The 19,075-nt window shown below is 37.5% G+C and overlaps 1 protein-coding gene across 2 annotated transcripts; it reads left to right on the forward strand.

Annotated features, from left to right (window-relative positions):
* The first annotated feature begins 1,514 nt into the window (after window positions 1–1,514).
* Pou1f1 (POU class 1 homeobox 1) lies at window positions 1,515–17,169 on the forward strand. 2 transcript variants are annotated; one of them, XM_075953569.1, is made up of 6 exons: window positions 1,515–1,656; window positions 4,279–4,428; window positions 12,739–12,963; window positions 14,847–15,011; window positions 16,011–16,071; window positions 16,884–17,169. In XM_075953569.1, the coding sequence occupies exons 1-6, from the start codon at window positions 1,515–1,517 to the stop codon at window positions 17,092–17,094; spliced, it is 954 nt and encodes a 317-aa protein (XP_075809684.1). In that variant the 3' UTR covers window positions 17,095–17,169. The 2 variants fall into 2 exon arrangements, with proteins under 2 accessions (XP_075809684.1, XP_075809694.1); XM_075953579.1 differs by having other exon boundaries at window positions 4,357–4,428.
* The last annotated feature ends 1,906 nt before the right edge of the window (window positions 17,170–19,075 follow it).

The following is a 19,075-nucleotide window of genomic DNA, read 5'->3' on the forward strand; positions in this document are numbered from 1 at the left end:
AAATAGGCTTTTTGGGACGTGCTCTTCAAGGGCTTCTTGTAGCCTTTCATAATTGATCCTCTCTTTCTTTTTTTAATAAGAGTACACCCTGCTCTATCACATGTTCTGGCCCAGGTGATGCTCTGCTTAACCCCAGTCCAAGCAACAGGGGCCAGCTGACCATGGACTGAAACCTCTGAGTAGACATGATTTTTAAAAATTTTTCCCTCCAGGTGTATTTCACAGTGATTCAAAATCCAACATACCATTTATATATAGAAATTATCAGAATATCTGGAGGCTGATGCTTATGTTAGAATCGATTGTATATGCATAGCATTCTCATAAATTGTCACTATATCTCTGTGTGAAGTTTGTATTCAGTACTAACACTGTTACCTCAGCATCTTTAGTAGAATGGCCCAAATCCTAGCCTGTGACTCAGAGGCACTTATGAAGGGTACATGCTACATCACTTGTGGAGATGGAGGTCTGTTTGGCCTAATTGTAGAAACTGTCACCGAATCCTGTCAGTAGATAGGAAGAGTTTAGAGCTGTTAATCAATACACTGAAATCAAGGGAAAGATGGTGTCACTTCTGCTTGTCTTCCCTGCACAGCACTGTACATTATTAAAATCTTCCCACTGTATCCTCACAGGGCAACTTTGAATAGTTCTTGTATTTTTTGATAAACATGCACTGTTGAATTTAAGCTTGTAACTAACAGCACATGGGTTGTCTTATTTCCTCTCCCATGCCTTCCAAAGTGCCAACTTAAACATTTCATTACTTTAAACATTGTTGCTAGTATTGCATGTGTGTATGCGCGCACGCACGCATGATGTATATGTGTGGAGTTACACACCACGCTATGCATTCAGAGGCTGGAGGACAGTCTATAGAGTTGGTCCTCTCTTTCCACCTTTCCACAGGTTCAGGTACAGAACTCACGTCATCAGACTTGCGTAGCCAGCACCTTGACCACCAAGCCATCATTTCCCAGCCCTTAAGTACTCCACTTGTTAAAATTATTTAGTATGCATTTCCCTGGTTTAATACTACTGTGAATGTTATTTAAGAAGTTAACCAAAGGGAAAATATCTCATGTTTAAGGCTTTTATTATATTAGAAACCTAAAGACACCTAGTTTTCAATTCATTGTCACTTATTAACTTTGAGAAAAACCTTTTCAAAGTTTCTGATTCTTCCCCAAAGGTCTCATTTATTAAAGATAGCAAATAAAGTTTGTGGTTTTGCCTTCCCCTCAGTTTGTACCCCACAACCAGGTTCCTCCTTGGGCACAGATAATATTTGGGTAAGAAAGACAGTTCGAGTTGACACAGCAACACTCCTGGGAAAAAGCTATTAACATGTATAAATGGATCTCCTCACGGTATAAATACTCGCCCGCACCCTCCTGGTGCCTCAGAGCCTTCCTGATGTATATATGCAGGTGAATCGGCCCTTTGATACAGTAATGTAATAAAAGTGATCTGGCAAGCAGCGGGTCTTATTTTTCTACTCTCTTGTGGGAATGAGTTGCCAATCTTTCACTTCGGCCGATACCTTTATACCTCTGAATTCTGATGCTTCTGCAGCTCTGCCTCTGATAATGCATCACAGTGCCGCTGAGTGCCTCCCAGTCTCCAACCATGCCACCAACGTGATGTCTACAGGTACTGACTTCCACCGCGGGGCCTACGCCCTTCAGAACTGATGTGATGAATCTTTCTGGGGAATAATTTCTCTGTTCCATTTCTCTCCTTAAGTTTGCTTTAGTTAAATATTAAGTTGCCTAAGAATATAGAAAAATTAGTAAGGAAAGTCATGTATGAATTTATTGGTTCCCTCTACAATTGAAGAACTATTTTTCTACATAGCAAATAATGAGCTTGAGCGTTTTCACTCTTGGAAACTATTTTAATAGAGATGGTTATGGATAAAGATCAAAATGAAATATTCTAAAATCCTTTAATGTTAAATAGGTACTACTACTTTATATGAAAAATGTATTTCATTTTTGAATTATATTTGTTATTATCTTTAAACAACCAGAAGCCTGATTAAAAATAAACCGAAAAATTCCCAACACAAACCAAAGTGAGCTTTAATGAATATAGTAATTAAATGCTTTATTAAACTTGCATTAAAATGCATAGTATTAAACTTAGAAAAGAAAGCAAGATAATATTTAGAGCTCAGAGAGTTAAACTTTCTAAAGACTGCTTTTTGGAAATAACTTTTAAATTTGTCTTTATATTTCTAAATAAAACAAATTAGGGCTCAAAACTATGTACAAGCAAGCGAATGTTTTTTGCTAATATATTTGCACTTAATACAATAACGAATGGTCTCAAAATCTATTTACAGACTGCTGGATCCTTGGACTAACTGAATTTTTCCACGTAATAGCAATCTGTATTCACCTTCCTTCTGTTTAAAATGTAATTGACTCAGAAGGAGAAATGAAATACAATTTTGTATTTGTAGACATAAAAGTTTGGGCTTGTATTATGATTTAAAACAATTAAAGAACTTATGACAACTAGGCAGTTTCCAAACATTTGTGAAGCTCTTTCATTCATCTTTGGCTGCTTTTAAAGAATCAGGAGACTAGACATGTTGACTCTGACAACATCACTTAATCTATGAAAGATTCCCATAGTTTAATTTAAAAGGTAATTTTGAGAGGGTACTGAAACATATTTGATGGAAAATATAATACTAAAATAATTTTATCCTGTAATAATCCTATAAACAGTTCCATAAATAATCTAAATCATTACAATACGATCACACTTTTAAACTAATACATTTTATAGGTTGAGAATTAGAAAAATGATATTGTGTTTCTCTAATTGACTATAGGAACAATATTTGATTAGTAGAAAATCAAAATTTGAGATTAAAATAATGATGTAGCAAAATGATGTATCTTTAAGTTCTGTAGGTTTATTTAAAAATACATAGCAAAGCATTAAATAAGTTAACCTATCTTTTATCCAACTTCCTAAAATCAAATAAGAAATATCATATAATTATTTTAAATAAAACTTGTAAAAGTTTCCTTTAATTATTTTTAATGATTTACATTTTTTCTATCAAGTTATATGTACATGTAATTAGATAAGAAATTAGAACTAATTATTTTAATAAAAGCTCTTAGGTATTTTATAGGGTTAAAATACATTGAAATTTTTAAATGAATACTTAAAATTATCTGTGTAACCATTATATGGTAAAATTATTTCACAACTCTCTATATCAGTTATAGATGGGAAATTTATACAGATATTTACAATGAAATATTGTTCTATATTTAGACAAAATGTATTTATTCTATGAAAAGCCTCATTTAGTTAATTATTATATCATGTACTCCCAATTATATACTCTATATGCTATTTATTTGAAAAAATGTTATGTTCATTATAACAACCTAATTATATTATTTTATTGTATTATAAATTATTTAGGATTGTGAGAGAATAATGAGGAAGTAAATACATGGGGAAAGTTTTTCTAGTAGTTTTATTCTTGAACATTTTGGCTGTTAAAATGGTGATATGTGTTTAAAACTTCATATATGTTTTATAGTTCATATCTTATTTCTAAAGGCACACCAATTTCAGGAAGCATATATCTATTCATATAATTGTGTGTATATACAACCTTCAGTGATAAAGGAACTTGTTTTTTGACTGACTTTATCATTAAAACTTTTCTATATATTGTCACATGAAAAAAATCTGCAAGTGCCATATAATAATTGGGCTTAACACTGTCATAAGGTTTTCACAAAACCCTGAAAGTGGCAATATTTTCCTGATTGTATCTAAACAAGGAAATCCTTACTCTGGCATTTTCTCTTTAGCAAAAGAAATCAGTAATTTATCAGCTCTGACGATTTAGGAGTCTCTGTGAGTATTTGTTCTTCCAGAGACGCCCTCCTTATAATACTATGCGACACAATGATGCTCGGGCTACTTATCAATGATGGTGGTGCAATATCCACTGGATGGAACCCACAGAATTTTTCAAATCTCAAAGAGCTGGGGTTCACAGTCTTCCCACCTCTCCTCGTGAGATACTTGTAGCCTCAACATAAAACATACAAGTCTAGTTTTATGATATAGAATCTCATTACTTGGGTCCACTTTTGCCTGATATTATCTGCTCATTAGAAAATTGCCAGTGAGGAAGAAAGCACATACTGGTGTATAATTTAAGAATCGCATAAATGTGTGATTTTGAAATGAGTTGAATGTGTCTTGAATCCTCATACATTTTCTTACCAGTCCCGTCTATTTTGTCTTTGATCCAAACTCCTAAATGTTTGCACACCTATTTCTCGATGACAACTGTGGGAAATACAGCGACGGGACTTCATTATTCTGTGCCTTCCTGTCATTATGGAAACCAGCCATCCACCTATGGAGTAATGGCAGGTAAGAATAAACTTTCTTTTTTTTTTTTCTTTCTTCTTTATTTATTAAAGGTTTCTGTCTCTTCCCTGCCACCGCCTCCCATTTCCCTCCCCCTCTCCCAATCAAGTCCCCCTCCCTCATCAGCCCAAAAAGCAATCAGGGTTCCCTGCCCTGTGGGAAGTCCAAGGACCGCCCACCTCCATCCAGGTTTAGTAAGGTGAACATCCAAACTGCCTAGGCTCCCACAAAGCCAGTACGTGCAGTAGGATCAAAACCCATTGCTATTGTTCTTGAGTTCTCAGTAGTCCTCGTTGTCCGCTATGTTCAGAGAGTCCAGTTTTATCCCAGGCTTTTTCAGACCCAGGCCAGCTGGCCTTGGTGAGTTCCGGATAGAACCTCCCCATTGTCTCAGTGTGTGGGTGCACCCCTCGCGGTCCTGAGTTCCTTGCTTGTGCTCTCTCTCCTTCTGCTCCTGATCTGGACCTTGAGATTTCTGTCCGGTGCTCCAATGTGGGTCTCTGTCTCTGTCTTATTTCATCGCCTGATGAAGGTTAATATTCAGGAGGATGCCTATATGTTTTTCTTTAGGTTCTCTTTCTTATTTAGCTTCTCTAGGATCACGAATTATAGGCTCAATGTCCTTTATTTAGGGCTATAAACCAAATATGAGTGAGTACATCCCATGTTCCTCTTTTTGGGTCTGGCTTACCTCACTCAGGATAGTGTTTTCTATTTCCATTCATTTGCATGCAAAATTCAAGAAGTCCTTGTTTTTTACTGCTGAGTAGTACTCTAATATGTATATATTCCATACTTTCTCCATCCATTCTTCCATTGAAGGGCATCTAGGTTGTTTCCAGGTTCTGGCTATTACAAACAATGCTGCTATGAACATAAGAGTAAACTTTCTATGTGATCTTGATTGGGGAAAATGTTGTTGGGTTCTGGACCAGAGAGAATGGTGACAAGACTGTAACAGGAATTCTGGTCCTTTGGCTTGGAAGTTAGTGGTAGATCTGCCACTCGCAGAAGTGTCCCCTGACCTGTGAGGCTCTCAGAAAGTCCAGGGTTTCTGACGCTTGTGTGAGCTTTGCATGGCTTTGCTGTCGTCTGTTTGCCTTTTAACTTACTACCGTTAAACTATGAGATGCCACTTGTTATTGCCTTTGTGGGATCCTTCAGCAATACTATACTGGATCGTAGAACCCATGTGGTTACTTAAATGAAAGTTAATTAAAATAAGAATTTAAAATTTGCTTTCTCTGCTAAATCAGCTCCATTGCCAGGGGCGAGTACTCTCGTTTGTCTAGTGGCTACTCCATCGGAGACCACGGTTTATGGTGCATTACCTTCATCAAAGAACTGCCTTTGTATACCCATTCCAGAAAGATAAATATAAGATACAAACTGAAGACTCAGCCTGTTGTTCAGGGACTTTAGCAATGGCTATTTCAGGCTGCAGCGGTTCTTCGAAGCTAGGTTGTTTCTGAAGCTTTACTGAGGTAGTGAAGGGGCACACTTTTCAGGAGACATGATGCAGACTCTCTTTCAAGTATAATGTCAACTTCTTGGTGTTGGTGTAAATACATTGATAGCTTGGCTTCCTAGAAATGAGAACACCAGTTCTACAAGACGCAGTCATCCCCAAATTTATTTCTTAATTTGTGGACATGACTGAAGAAAATAATTTAGTCAGTAAAAAATATGGATTATTGTTCACAGGCTTTTGTTAGTTTGTGCTGAAGGAAATATTTTAGTAGTCTATATCTGTTATTGCAGCTGGAAAATAACTCTCATTGGGGGAAAAATAACTAAGACCTAGCAGTAGAAGAAGGAGTGGGGAGGAGAAAGAGAGGCAGAGAGAGTAGAAATTTGGGATAAAGGAATCAAATATAAAGGAAATCTTTTAAAATATACTCATGTTTGTCTTCCAAGTAAGCAATTATATACAGAGAAACATAGAGATATGCTTAGAATATTGAATATCTAAATAAAACGGAATAAGTAATTTAGTTCATTAATCTCTAATTTCTCAATAAGCATTAAGATTTCAAAATAAAACATTGAGGACATTAGCCTTTTCTACATTTGGCCAAACATCATTCTGAATAAATCAACATATTAACCATTATGGTAAAATTAAGACTGGTATTTTTAAAAAATATATTTGATTTAATTTGTTTTTATATAACAAATTTTAACCATTTTCTTTCCCTTTTTCAAACTCCCCTCCACCTCTTTACCCACCTCCTTCAAAGAGCTGTGTTTTTAATGGTTGCCTATAAACCTTGGTTTTTCTTTCTTAAAAAAATATTTTCATTTTATTTTTATGGGTGCTTTATTTGCACGTATGTCTGTCAGTTTCATGCATTGCTCACAGAGGCCAGAACAGGCTCTCAGAACCCGTGGGACTGGAATTATAATCAGTTGTAAGCTGCCATGTGGGTGCCCGGAATCAAATGCAGGTTCTCTGGAAAAGCAGCCAGTGCTCTTAACCCCTGAGCTGTCTCTCCAATCTGGTTTTACTTTTCAATTAATTAGGGACTATCTAAAGCCAAGGCATTTTTTTCTTTGAAAATTCATTACCTATAAACCGTCTAATTAATCAGTATTCATAAACAACAAGAACAACAAGCTCACTGATGAACAATAACAGCTGTGGATTAGCAAACTATCCTCAATTAGCTCTTGGAGGGGAAGCAGAACACTCTCTTTAGCTTTCACAGAACCTTGAGTGTCTAAACAGAAAGTGACAAGCATGTGGTCGCATGCTGCTCTCTGCTGGAGGAAAGTGATTTCCAGCAATCTCTGTGCACCTTCAGTTCCCTATTTCCTCAAAAAGAGGCAGCTTATGCCCTTTGACGTGAGTTAGTATTAAAACCAAACCAATCAACACATACATATACACATTCACGTACATTTATATACTTACACACACACACACACCAGCCACAGACCAGTGGCTAATTATCTCTTGTCCTGCTTCCTTCAGGGAGCACATCCCTTGTACTTAATAAAATGGCCCACAATCTAGAGAGTTTATAGCTGGCCTCAGAGTCCTACAATGTTGCCTGCCCTAGCACTGGCGGCAGCAGGCCAGGGTCCCATTTAGAGGTACCTGACAACACTTTGCACACCCTCTCCCATTCAGTATCTGTCTGTCTGTCTATTTCCTTCCTTCCTTCCTTCCTTCCTCCCTCCCTCCCTCCCTCCCTCCCTCCCTCCCTCCCTCCCTCTCTCTCTCTCTTTCTTTCTTTCTTTCTTTCTTTCTTTCTTTCTTTCTTTCTTTCTTTCTTTCTCTTTTTTTATCTCAACATGGGAAAAGACCCATGAAAGACATTTACCATATCCAAAGTCTGGTTTAGTGACATCATGAACACAATTGTCATATCAAGATTTAGAGGTACCGTTGTGGCCTTCAAACTGAATTATATTTCATCACTAAAATGAAATCTCACCATGGTGCACAGAGACTATATTTGAATATTCTGAGAGGGATGTCATTAAAATATTATATGCTTCATAATTTGTCAGCATGCCTGGTTCTTGACATAGATTCAGCATTAGCATGTACTTCATCACAGATCAACTCTTAGACAATCTGAATTTTCATGCTTTCATTCCCAGGGAAGCTGCACAAATTGGGTCATAAAATATAGCCATTCAAAAACAAGGAAGGCATGGTGTAAAACAGATGATAGAAACCTGGCCATGTCGTTTGTGTTTTCTGAAATGTCAGCCTCTCCATCAAGATCCACAGATGCATCTTATGGGCAGGTTTGATGTTGTGTACCTGTGAGGGGCCACTACTGGAATAACTGTTTCAAAAGGTGTGGAAAATTTTAATATCGCTATTGTATTACCCATAGTCTGAGGGTTTTATTTTAATATTTTATAAAATTAGCTCACAGGAAGGAAAGAGCTATTGTGACTTTTGTCAGGTTGGTGAGGAAGATTTAAATCCTTAGAGGAAATGCCTGCTGCTCAGTCCAGGAACCAACACACTAAAGAGAGTGACTGGCTGGACTTGAAACAGCAAAAAGGTACACAATTAACTAATGAGACTCGTCTTCCCGTTTCCTGTTGAAGCAGGTTTGTAATCTTCTGCTCTCCTCAGATAGACGTGATTATTTGCTTCTTCTTCTCTACTCCTTAGTATTGAGATGTAATATCAGCAGTGTGCAGTATAAACCACAGGAGGGCATTACAAATGTTCTTCACAAACCTGCTAGAAAACACAAAGAGAAGCAAACTTCCAGTCCAAAATAAAAAGCTCAACACTTGGGCTCCTGAGTCTCTTAGCTTGCTTTGGTTCTCGAAGTTTAGGAAGCAAGCATGGAGGCTCTTCTGTTCACTGTCCCGTGGTTACTGGGTACACCAGTCTCATGGCAAAGAACAAAGACCCCTCTGGGAATGTGGCACAGCAGCTAAGCCTTGAAGTGGAGGGAAAGTCCTTATTTTAAAAGTACATTTTAAGAGGAAGGGAAAAAGAAAGGTTTCTGTTAGGGAACCTAACAAGATCATAGAAATCTCTTGATTCATCCTTTTTGCCTTTCCCTTTAGCTTCTTGCCTTTTGTTTTTCATTCCCCCCATCCCTTCCCTTTTTCTCTTTTCTCTGTCGCCCTTCCTATTTTCTTTTCTTTTGTCCCAAGATGGTAGGGTTGTCCAGGAAGAGTCATTCTGAAGACTTTTCCTCATGAAAGGCCTTCCATCACCCCTGAGGTGCCTTTCCTTCTTGATGCTTTGCAGCCCTCTTCTGTAAGGAGCTAGATTGGAAACAGCCTAAGCTCTCTCTGCTTCAGCTACCTCAGCATTCTTGGGGCAGGAGAGCAGTTCTGGGCTGTGATGGGAACACATAACAATGGCTGTGTGCCAATTAAACTTATTTTGTCTACTGAACTGTGAACCCATGTCTGGTGCAGACAGTATATACAGTCCTCAAAAAATGGGAAAATGGTCAGATTTGAACATGATTTGCTGGTCAATGTTTGTGTAAAAAGGGTAGAATAAGTAGAAATATATCATTATTTGTTCCTGTGCACAGTTATGATGCAGATATGTATTTCCATGCCCCTGTGCTTCAGGTGTTTGTTCTTATAATACCACTTAGCCTGAGATGTTCTCAGCCACAAACATGAAGGGTTGAGTCAATAGCTTGCAAGGCAATCTCTGCTTCTATCCCCCGTGCCTGTTGTAAAAGATTTATCTGTCTTCTGCCACATCTGCCACACATAAAGACATACAGAACAATTCAGAGAAGCCAAAGTGGATCAGTATGCATTGTGAGAAACTAAGGGGGTGTGGAGAGGACTCCTGCATTTCTAAGCTTTTGGGCAAACAGTGGTGTTGCTTTACCAGTGTTTTGAGAAACATTTTTGAGATTTCTGCTGCATGGCTCACTGTGTTCTAAAGTAATCCAGCCTTGAAAAGATTTGAAAAGGAGTTTGTTATTCATACAGTACCACCATTCCCCATGCTCCACAGACCGAGTCATAGGCTGGGAAGAAAATTCTGTCTGATTGTGATGCTAGCTTCTAGGGTAGTGCTCAGGAAGGCAAGTTCTATGAAGATGATGATGCAACAGATGTAATCATGGATGCTTCATGGATGCTCCAAGTTTCACCACGTCACGTTTTCATGCTTACTGTGGTCACTAAACCTTGCAACTTGGGATTTCCTGCTCATTTTTCATTGACTCCTTTCAATGACTTTTCTAGGCATCGGCTTTCTGAGAGTGTTTGTGCTAAGAAAAATGACCCTCGGATTTCCCCGGAGTGGCTCACTGCTAATGCGCTTTTTAAATTCTTCCAGTTCTGCCTGAAAGAGATTGAGTAGAGGCGACCTAATGTGTTTAAATTTAGGAAAGCTTTGAGAGAAAGTTGTTTGAGTTACCCGAGTATGGACTGGAAAATAAAGTTGTGGTTTTTTTCTAAGTCGGTTGAATCCAGTCGATGTGACTACTGTGCAAAGTTAAGGCAGCTACTATCTGGAAGGAAGTTACTGGTTTCTTTATGCAGAGACTTCCTAGATTGTAAATTGTGGGGTAAATAAACAACTTTTCCTTTCTAATTCATTTAGTTTAGATGGAAAAGGAACCTGATAGCATGAAATAGACAGACATGTCCTAAAGAGAGGCCTTACATTACTGCAGGATTGTGATGGGCATGAGGACTGGAAGCAAAGACCGGGATGGCTAGCATAAGCATCAATTCTTATTAAAGGCTGTCCTGGGGAGGCTGGAGAGATGGCTGAGAGGTTAAGAGCACTAACTGCTATTCCAGAGGTCCTGAGTTCAATTCCCAGCAACCACATGGTAGCTCACGGCCATCTGTAATGACATCTGGTGCCCTCTTCTGGCCTGCAGGCCTACAGGAAGATAGAACACTGTATACATAATTTTTTTTTTAAAAAAAAGGCTATCCTGAAATTTAACTGGATAACTCTTAAAAATAGAATACTTTTTTTTAAAAACAACAAAAGTAGTTCCTCTCTTGGGTTGAAGAGATGGCTCTGTGGTTTGTAGCATTTGATGTTCTCGCAAAGGACTGAAGTTCCAGGGAAAATGACACTCTCTTCCGACCTCCACAGGAACCAGGCTTAAATGTGGTACATACACATGCATGCAAGTAAAATTTCATATGCAAATAAATTAAATAAACCAAAAAGGGAAAAAAAAGTTTTTCTTAAACCATTATCACACCTGAATTTAAAGTCGAATTTATTTCATACTATTTAATTTAACCTTCCAGGATTGATATGCTTAATTTTCACTAAAAATTTATATTCTGCCTATTGAATAGAATTGAGTTCTATTATTACATATTCTTATATAAATAATATAAGCTAAAAACTTGCTGATTTGCACTATTGCTTATTAAATATTTATATATTATTGGAAAATTTACATATTTTATTATTACTAGTTTCTTTAACTCATGAATGCAGTTGTGATGTATTAATATATTTTTAATGTTTCTGAGAATAATTACTATATGTACTTTTTGAAACTTGGTTTTTAGTGTTTATATATACTCACGAGACTAATAAATTATTCAATACTTGGTTATATATGACATTTAATATAAGCAGAAGTGAAATCTCCAATAATAAAAATAGTAATTTGTCAATAAAGAAAAAGTGAAACTGAATATCTTGAAAAGTTTCTTCTTTTCCACCTTGTCATTTAGGATCCTGAACTGAGGTGGAATCTATTTTCCAAGAGAACTCTGAAATGTATGCATTTTTCAGTGCATCTTTACTTCCTAGAGCATATACTCAGTGCAGGAAGCCAGCACTGCACCCTCCATGGAGAACTCTCTCTCCCATCTAGAACTGTCCCTTCCTTTGCATTTTATTCTTGCTTTTCTTTATTTTCCAACATATTGCCACACAATATTTTAACAGAAGGTCTAAACTTACCTTTTGTTTTTCTGCCTCATTAAATCTACTTAACTACATTTGTGTATTCTAAGTTTCATCTGTCTTTTTGTTTGTTTGTTTGTTTGTTTTGTTTTTCGAGACAGGGTTTCTCTGTGGCTTTGGAGCCTGTCCTGGAACTAGCTCTTGTAGACCAGGCTGGTCTCGAACTCACAGAGATCCGCCTGCCTCTGCCTCCTGAGTGCTGGGATTAAAGGTGTGCGCCACCACCGCCCGGCTCTTCATCTGTCTTTATCATATTTAAAAGACATGCTCGTTTTTTAATTGAGGTTAAGCATTCACTATCAAAACATTATCATAATATTAATTTCTCAGTTGCAAGGATTTCTCAGTATAGCATGAAGTCCAAACACTTTGTGACTTGGTTATAGCAAACACTAGAGGTCACTTCTTTAGTTAATTAAGATGACAAATATTAAGGCGTGCAATCTGGTTAGATATGAGCCCCAGACTCTCAGGAATACATGTCTTTTACAAGAAAAAAAAATGAAACCTTGCACCCTTCCTGAGAGAGAACTAGAAAATAATTTAGCTACTTAAAATTGTCTCCTCCTTTGACTGTAACTTTGGTTTTGTTCCCCTGCGGGAGGTGGAAGGAAATCTCGTGCCAACTAACAATCTACTCTGGATCCTGCTTAAGGACACTGAGCAGAGCATAAGGTGTACAAATTAAGATGGAATCAATGTGGCATTGCACATAATCATAATCCGAGCACCTGGGTGGTCGAGGTAGCAGAATTGCACAGCTCAAAGACAACCTGGGCTGTACTACAAAGTCCTTCATTGAAAACAAGCCGAGAGTTGTGCTGGACAACAGTGAGCTCTAACAGAGTGTCGCTTGTAGAGAAACAGACCTAATCACCAACAGTCCTTCGCTCTCCCTTTACCCACAGGCGGTCTAACCCCCTGTCTGTACAAGTTTCCCGATCACACCCTGAGTCATGGCTTTCCTCCACTGCACCAGCCTCTCCTGGCCGAAGACCCCACAGCCTCTGAATTCAAGCAGGAACTCAGGAGGAAAAGTAAACTGGTTGAAGAGCCAATTGACATGGACTCCCCAGAAATCCGGGAACTTGAGCAATTTGCCAATGAATTTAAAGTGAGAAGGATTAAGTTAGGTATGTCTTTGCTAACTGCTATGGGTCAAACAACTTTATTTGCAAATCTTACTCTTTACTGGGAAATATTTTACTCTCTGCTTGAGAGTCCAAGAAGCTTCACAATCTCTGTGTTTCCTGTGCCTAGTCAAGTTGGGAAAACTAAAACACATCAAAATTCTTTAATTTCTTGTAAATTCTTAACAAGATGAAAGCGTGTATTTTTAAATTAATGCTGCTTCCTTATATTTAGCCAATCTGAAGATTAACTTTAAAATGACCCCTTTATTAAATATTTTACTTGAAATTTTGAATAGATACTTCAATCATATGATTTGAAACGATAAAAATGTAAAAGACATTCCATCATCTGCTCCCTCTTTTTTTTCTTCACAATTTTTGAGTATCTTTCTAGAGCTATCTCACACATCTGTAAGCAATGTATATATTCTTTTATGCAGATAATATTGGGGAGCTTAGAGTTTTTTCAGAGTTCACTTCCTGAGGGTATGTATGAATCTGTAGACTACCCCGTTATGAATATAAATCCCTGAGTTTATTTATCTAGGTCTCCTACATGGTTTTTGTCTCAGTGGTGAAAGCAATGCCACAGTTAGTAACTCGATTAATGCATTTTTGCATCGATATTCATGTATGAACAGAAAATGCACGTGCCAAATTATCGCTTAAACACTAATGTATTTTGATAGATGTTGTCAAACTCATCTTTACAGAATTTTACCATCACAGATATCTCTTATGTCTCCAACAGAGAGCAAATGACCAGACATAAAATAAGTATGCAACGGCTAAGGATCAGTGTGCTCTTAGTCTTCGGGACATTTGAAAAGACAAAGTGGCCTGGCACTGTAGTTTTAGTGAAAATGTTAAATTTCATTTTAAACTATTGTTATTCACATTACTGTCTGATAACCATTTATGTCTCCATTTCTGTAAATTGTCTATTCCAAGCCACTGCTCCTTTTCTATTGAAAAATATTTTTTAAAATGGAATAACCATAACAACTAATTGTGGTTCAAATTCACGAAAGAGTATATTTTTTTAAATGGGCTGAAATGATAGTTCAAACCTCTGAACTCGCGGAACGAGCCTTAGGTAATTTGTAATGACGTTTATTGATGTGCATCATATGCAGTCATATTATACATAAGGTATATAGCCCTAGGCCCTGAAATAATACGTACTGAGTACATGTAATAAGCAGCAGGGGACTTCATTATCATACTTATTTTCAGTTATGTTTATATTGCTATGGATATTTTAAATTATACGTTGATGGCTTATTTTACCTTTTATGCTAGAGATGCTCAGGGCAATTAATAAAGACCTTTTGCTGGGCAATAGATGTTTTACCCAATAAAATCGTAAATGTGTGTGGAGTTAGGAATAAAATGTGGGACCATAGCCAGCCTTTTGAATGAAGTATTTTTCGGCAAAATAAACTTCAATCTTAGTTTTATTTGGTGTAACAATATTTTGCTAAAAAAAATTCATACATAAAAGTGTGCTTGATCTAACACTGTACATTTGGTATACTATACTTGATGGATCAAATATTTTGAGCATGTATCATATTTGATAATCATGATAAAAAGACCAAGAATTTGTAAGTTCATCAAGTATTAGGACGCACACATGGCATCTGTTCACTACCATTATGTTCACTTGTGAGTCCTTCTGACTTGAAGAGAAAAAGTAACTTATCAACTAGAGAAACATTTTGGTGTACCTTGTAATTATATGCTAAATCTAAATAGTTCTAAATTGTAAGGCTATGGAGTTTTTAAAGGGTAATTCACAAAGATTCAGCACATCTGCTGATGGACGCACCCTGACCTTCCTGGTTAAGCTGGAGATAAGGCTATCTCTCACCTTTTCACAGGATACACCCAGACAAACGTGGGCGAAGCTCTGGCCGCTGTGCATGGCTCAGAATTCAGCCAAACAACCATCTGCCGATTTGAAAACTTGCAGCTCAGTTTCAAAAATGCATGCAAACTGAAAGCAATATTATCCAAGTGGCTGGAGGAAGCTGAGCAAGTCGGAGGTACTTGGGTGAATCTGTGCAGCCTGGGCTGTGGTGTAGTTGCTAAGGACTGCTATGGGCGGCAGGGTCTATGCTGAGGCAGGAGAGTAGAGGGCTTTTTAGTCTCTTTGAAATGAAAAATAAGTATCTCAGTGAACAGGTGGGGGAGAAAAGACCAGTGTGATGCAAGTGTAGAAACAAATTTACCTAGGAAAGGACACACTGTGTGGTGAAACTTTCTCAAAATCAAACTATCGGCATAACTTTAGTACTGGATATTCCTGAATATCTACATTTCCTGGACTTTGTGTTATCCAGGGGTAACTTATAAGAGCTGCTTTTACAGCCTGATCTTAGTGTTCACAACAGTATGTTAAGTAAATACCATCGTAAAAATAAAAGTTTGATATTCTAACACACACAGAGAGAATATAATTTATGTGTAATAGTGGCAAGACTTGAGAAAGAACCAGGTACGTCGGCATGAGGTCAGGTATCCAGAGCACACTGCTCTGGTAGAGGATTGGAGTTACGTTCCCAGCACTCCCACCCTGCAGCTCAGACCACCTGCAATTCTGGCTCCCAGGGATCTGGGGTCCTCTGCTGGCCTCCACAGGCACCTGTGCTCATATACCCATACCTACACACAAACACACTCGTATCTGCTGTCCTCTGCTGGCCTCCACAGGCACCTGTGCTCATATACCCATACCTACACACAAGCACACTCGTATGCATGTCATTGAAATAAAAAGGAGTAAGACTCAAGGCATTTACAACGAATGTTTTAATTGAAAATGAACATGGGGTTTGTAAACAATCATATTTACAAGATTTACATTTACTTTGCTTTAATACTTTTTCTACAGAATGCAATAATATAAAATGGCCTCGCTTACAAACATTTAAGACAGAAAAGCACGACAATCGTACTTGGCATTATTTTATGTAGAAAATTGAAACCCCAAATGCTAGTTTAAACTTACTTTCTCTTTTTGTTATCTCTTTCCTACATTCCAGCGTTGTACAATGAAAAAGTGGGAGCGAATGAGAGGAAACGGAAACGAAGAACAACTATCAGGTAGGTATTCCTTTGAGATAGTAAATTTGCTAGAGGAAAAAAAAGTGTTCACATGGAATCAGCATCAAAGTGTAGTGTAAGAGCAACAGCGTGGGAGGAATAGAAATAATCCGAGAAACAGAAAATGTTTCAAAACCCAAATTCATGAGAAACAAAGGTAGTATCTATTTTACATTTCATGAACAAATATGTGTTGCTTGATTCACTGGCTTGACACAGACATTTGACTAAAAATGGAAACCAGACAATACAAGCTCTTTCTCTGCTTAACTAAACTAACTAAACTTAACTAAAAATAACAAAAGGAATCCACCAGTGTGTCAGCCCAAGGTCTATCAGTACCGCTCTCCTGACAACAGTGAAGTATAATTTAGTGATACTGTTGTTTCTGGGAGGCACTAATGGGAAATCGCAGAAGGTTTTTATCTCGGCTGCTTGTCAATTGCACATTTCCTGTGTTATGAACACTGGGGATGACTGGGCAGGTGATGAGTGGGCAGGGAGCAGTTGTGCTTCCAAAGACCCACACTTCTTTGCTTTTGTCAAGAACTTGGTGCCCTCTTGTGGCATAAAGTGAGAGAACCTGAGTTTCTTTGTTTTTGCCTATCTGGAATAAGACATGCCTCTGTGTAAAAAAAGTCAGATTTGTCTTTCACGAGTGTTTCCAGAATTTGTAAGTTACTTCTTCAGAGTAATATTTAGAAAGGTAAGCCTCATTTTATTTTTCCAAAAACTTCATTGAAAAAGACATAATTTCCTCCCAAACTCTATCTTTCCCCGACTCCAATCAACTCCCCCCCCCCTCACCCCAGTATTGCAGCTAAGGATGCTCTGGAGAGGCACTTTGGACAGCAGAGCAAGCCTTCCTCTCAGGAGATCATGCGGATGGCTGAAGAACTAAACCTCGAGAAAGAAGTAGTAAGAGTTTGGTTTTGCAACCGAAGGCAACGAGAAAAACGGGTGAAAACCAGTCTGAACCAAAGTCTATTCTCTATTTCGAAGGAACATCTCGACTGCCGATAAGACTCGGGCGTGGTAGCCATTTGGGTAGCAGTTTTCCACTCCTTTCAGTTTTCGAGCAAAATCAGGAGTTACTCACTTGATTAGTTTCAACTAGATTAAATCAATAATTGCAGTTTTTTTAAGGACCCAGTGATGTAAATTGAGATATTTAATTGTTCTTAGAATTCAGTGTTCATTTTAATTCTAAGACAATAACAGCTAGGAAACCCTCCCCCAATACTTCATCCGTTCTGCCTCTGGCTCACAACTATTTGTAACATTTCCAGGTGGGCTCATGACTCTTTTAGTCTCTGTGGGTACCAGGCATGCATGTGGTGCACAAATATACATATAGGCAAAAAGCTCATATATGAGCTTTATATATGATAGAAGTAAATCTAAAAATGAAAAAGTATATTGGTTTATATTAGGCATGCCACTAGCCCTAAAGATTTTTTGAGTAAAGTTTGAAAGACAAAGGTGACCAAGAATTTTACCTTTACCATCAGAAATAATTTTCAGTCAGAGTATCTTTAAAGTTAACATTGAGGACTGGCTCCTAAAGAAATGTTTTTTTGAAAGATTTGTGGAAACATTTAGGCATGATGTCTATATTCTTTAAGAAATATTAGCTTTCTGCCGTTCTATTGCAGAAAACAAAAGCTGCAAACTTAAGCTCAATGTAAAGTATCCCTCGGATGTTTCAGATGCTGGGCTCAATCTTGAGCACAACTGAAACTCAGAAACAAAAATATACTTTAGGGATTCCAGACCCCTGTCACCAATCTCTCTGTCTGTAGGGCAAGGCTACCTGTCTTATTTGCTGTTTTTTCTCTGGTGACTAGAAAAGCGCTTGCTTATTGTAGGAATCTATGAACAGGGCTAAAGAATGGGTCATACAGTGCACAACTGGTACAAATGTGAAGGGTGCCAGCCAACTCGAAATATCTAAGCTATTTTTGATATCTCAGTGTAGAAATTCACTTGAGGTCCCTTAACAATGTGTCAATTTTGCTATGATTGGTTACAGCATGATTTATTATTAATAAAAGTTGGAAATATTGACTTTTCAATCCTCAGAATTACAACAAGGAAGGTATTTATTGAATCTGAAAGTGAACTCCTTTAACACATGTAAGTAGAAGCGATCTATAATGTGACGCAAATCTAGAATAGCAACTTCGGAGTTTTCAATGTCAGTCTCTGGGCAATGTTCATCTAACCTATTCTGTATAACATGAGTTGAAATTAGATGAGGCTTTAACAGCTAAGCATACTAACTAAATAAATTATACCATCCAGTGTCTTTTAATATATATTTTTATTTTTATTAAGTTTATTCATTTATCAGTTTTTCCTCCCTCCTTTCCGTCCATTCTCCCCGCCCCAACACACACACAGTATTAAAAGTGGACCGGGTGGCAGCAAGCGTGTAATCCCAGCCACTATCATAACCATCGTGGATCACAAATTCAAAGGATGCCTGGCTACAGAGTGAATTCAACACTGTAAGACTGTACCTAAAAAGAAAAAGGAAAGGGGGCCAGGGACATACCTCAGTACACACAGGTGTCTCCAAACAAATTAGCTGCACTGAGGCACAGGTGCACCACCTAATCGGTGTTGGCTGCATCTCCAGAATTCCAAGTGACTGTCTTTCAGATGTAAGTTTCTCTGGATAATTACTATTTCCTTAAACTACTTAAAACATACATTAGTTTGCAAGTGGAAGTCTCATTGCATACACATGTGCACACATACACATGCAAAATCTCACACTGCACTTTGAAACCTTAAAAAGAAGCAAAATTCAATGCAATGTAAACCCAGACCAGTTGCTTTTTTGTATTTTAAACATATACAAAATGGTCTAGTTTAATATAATCTATACAACAAATATATCTGTGTATATATATTATATACATACAAATATAATATTTGTATTAAAAGACAAATTAGATCATAACTATGTGTCTATAATGTTATCTTTTCAAGTTTGGAC

This window comes from Microtus pennsylvanicus, chromosome 1, assembly GCF_037038515.1.
Source record: "Microtus pennsylvanicus isolate mMicPen1 chromosome 1, mMicPen1.hap1, whole genome shotgun sequence".
In the NCBI taxonomy this organism is placed as follows: Eukaryota; Metazoa; Chordata; class Mammalia; order Rodentia; family Cricetidae; genus Microtus; species Microtus pennsylvanicus.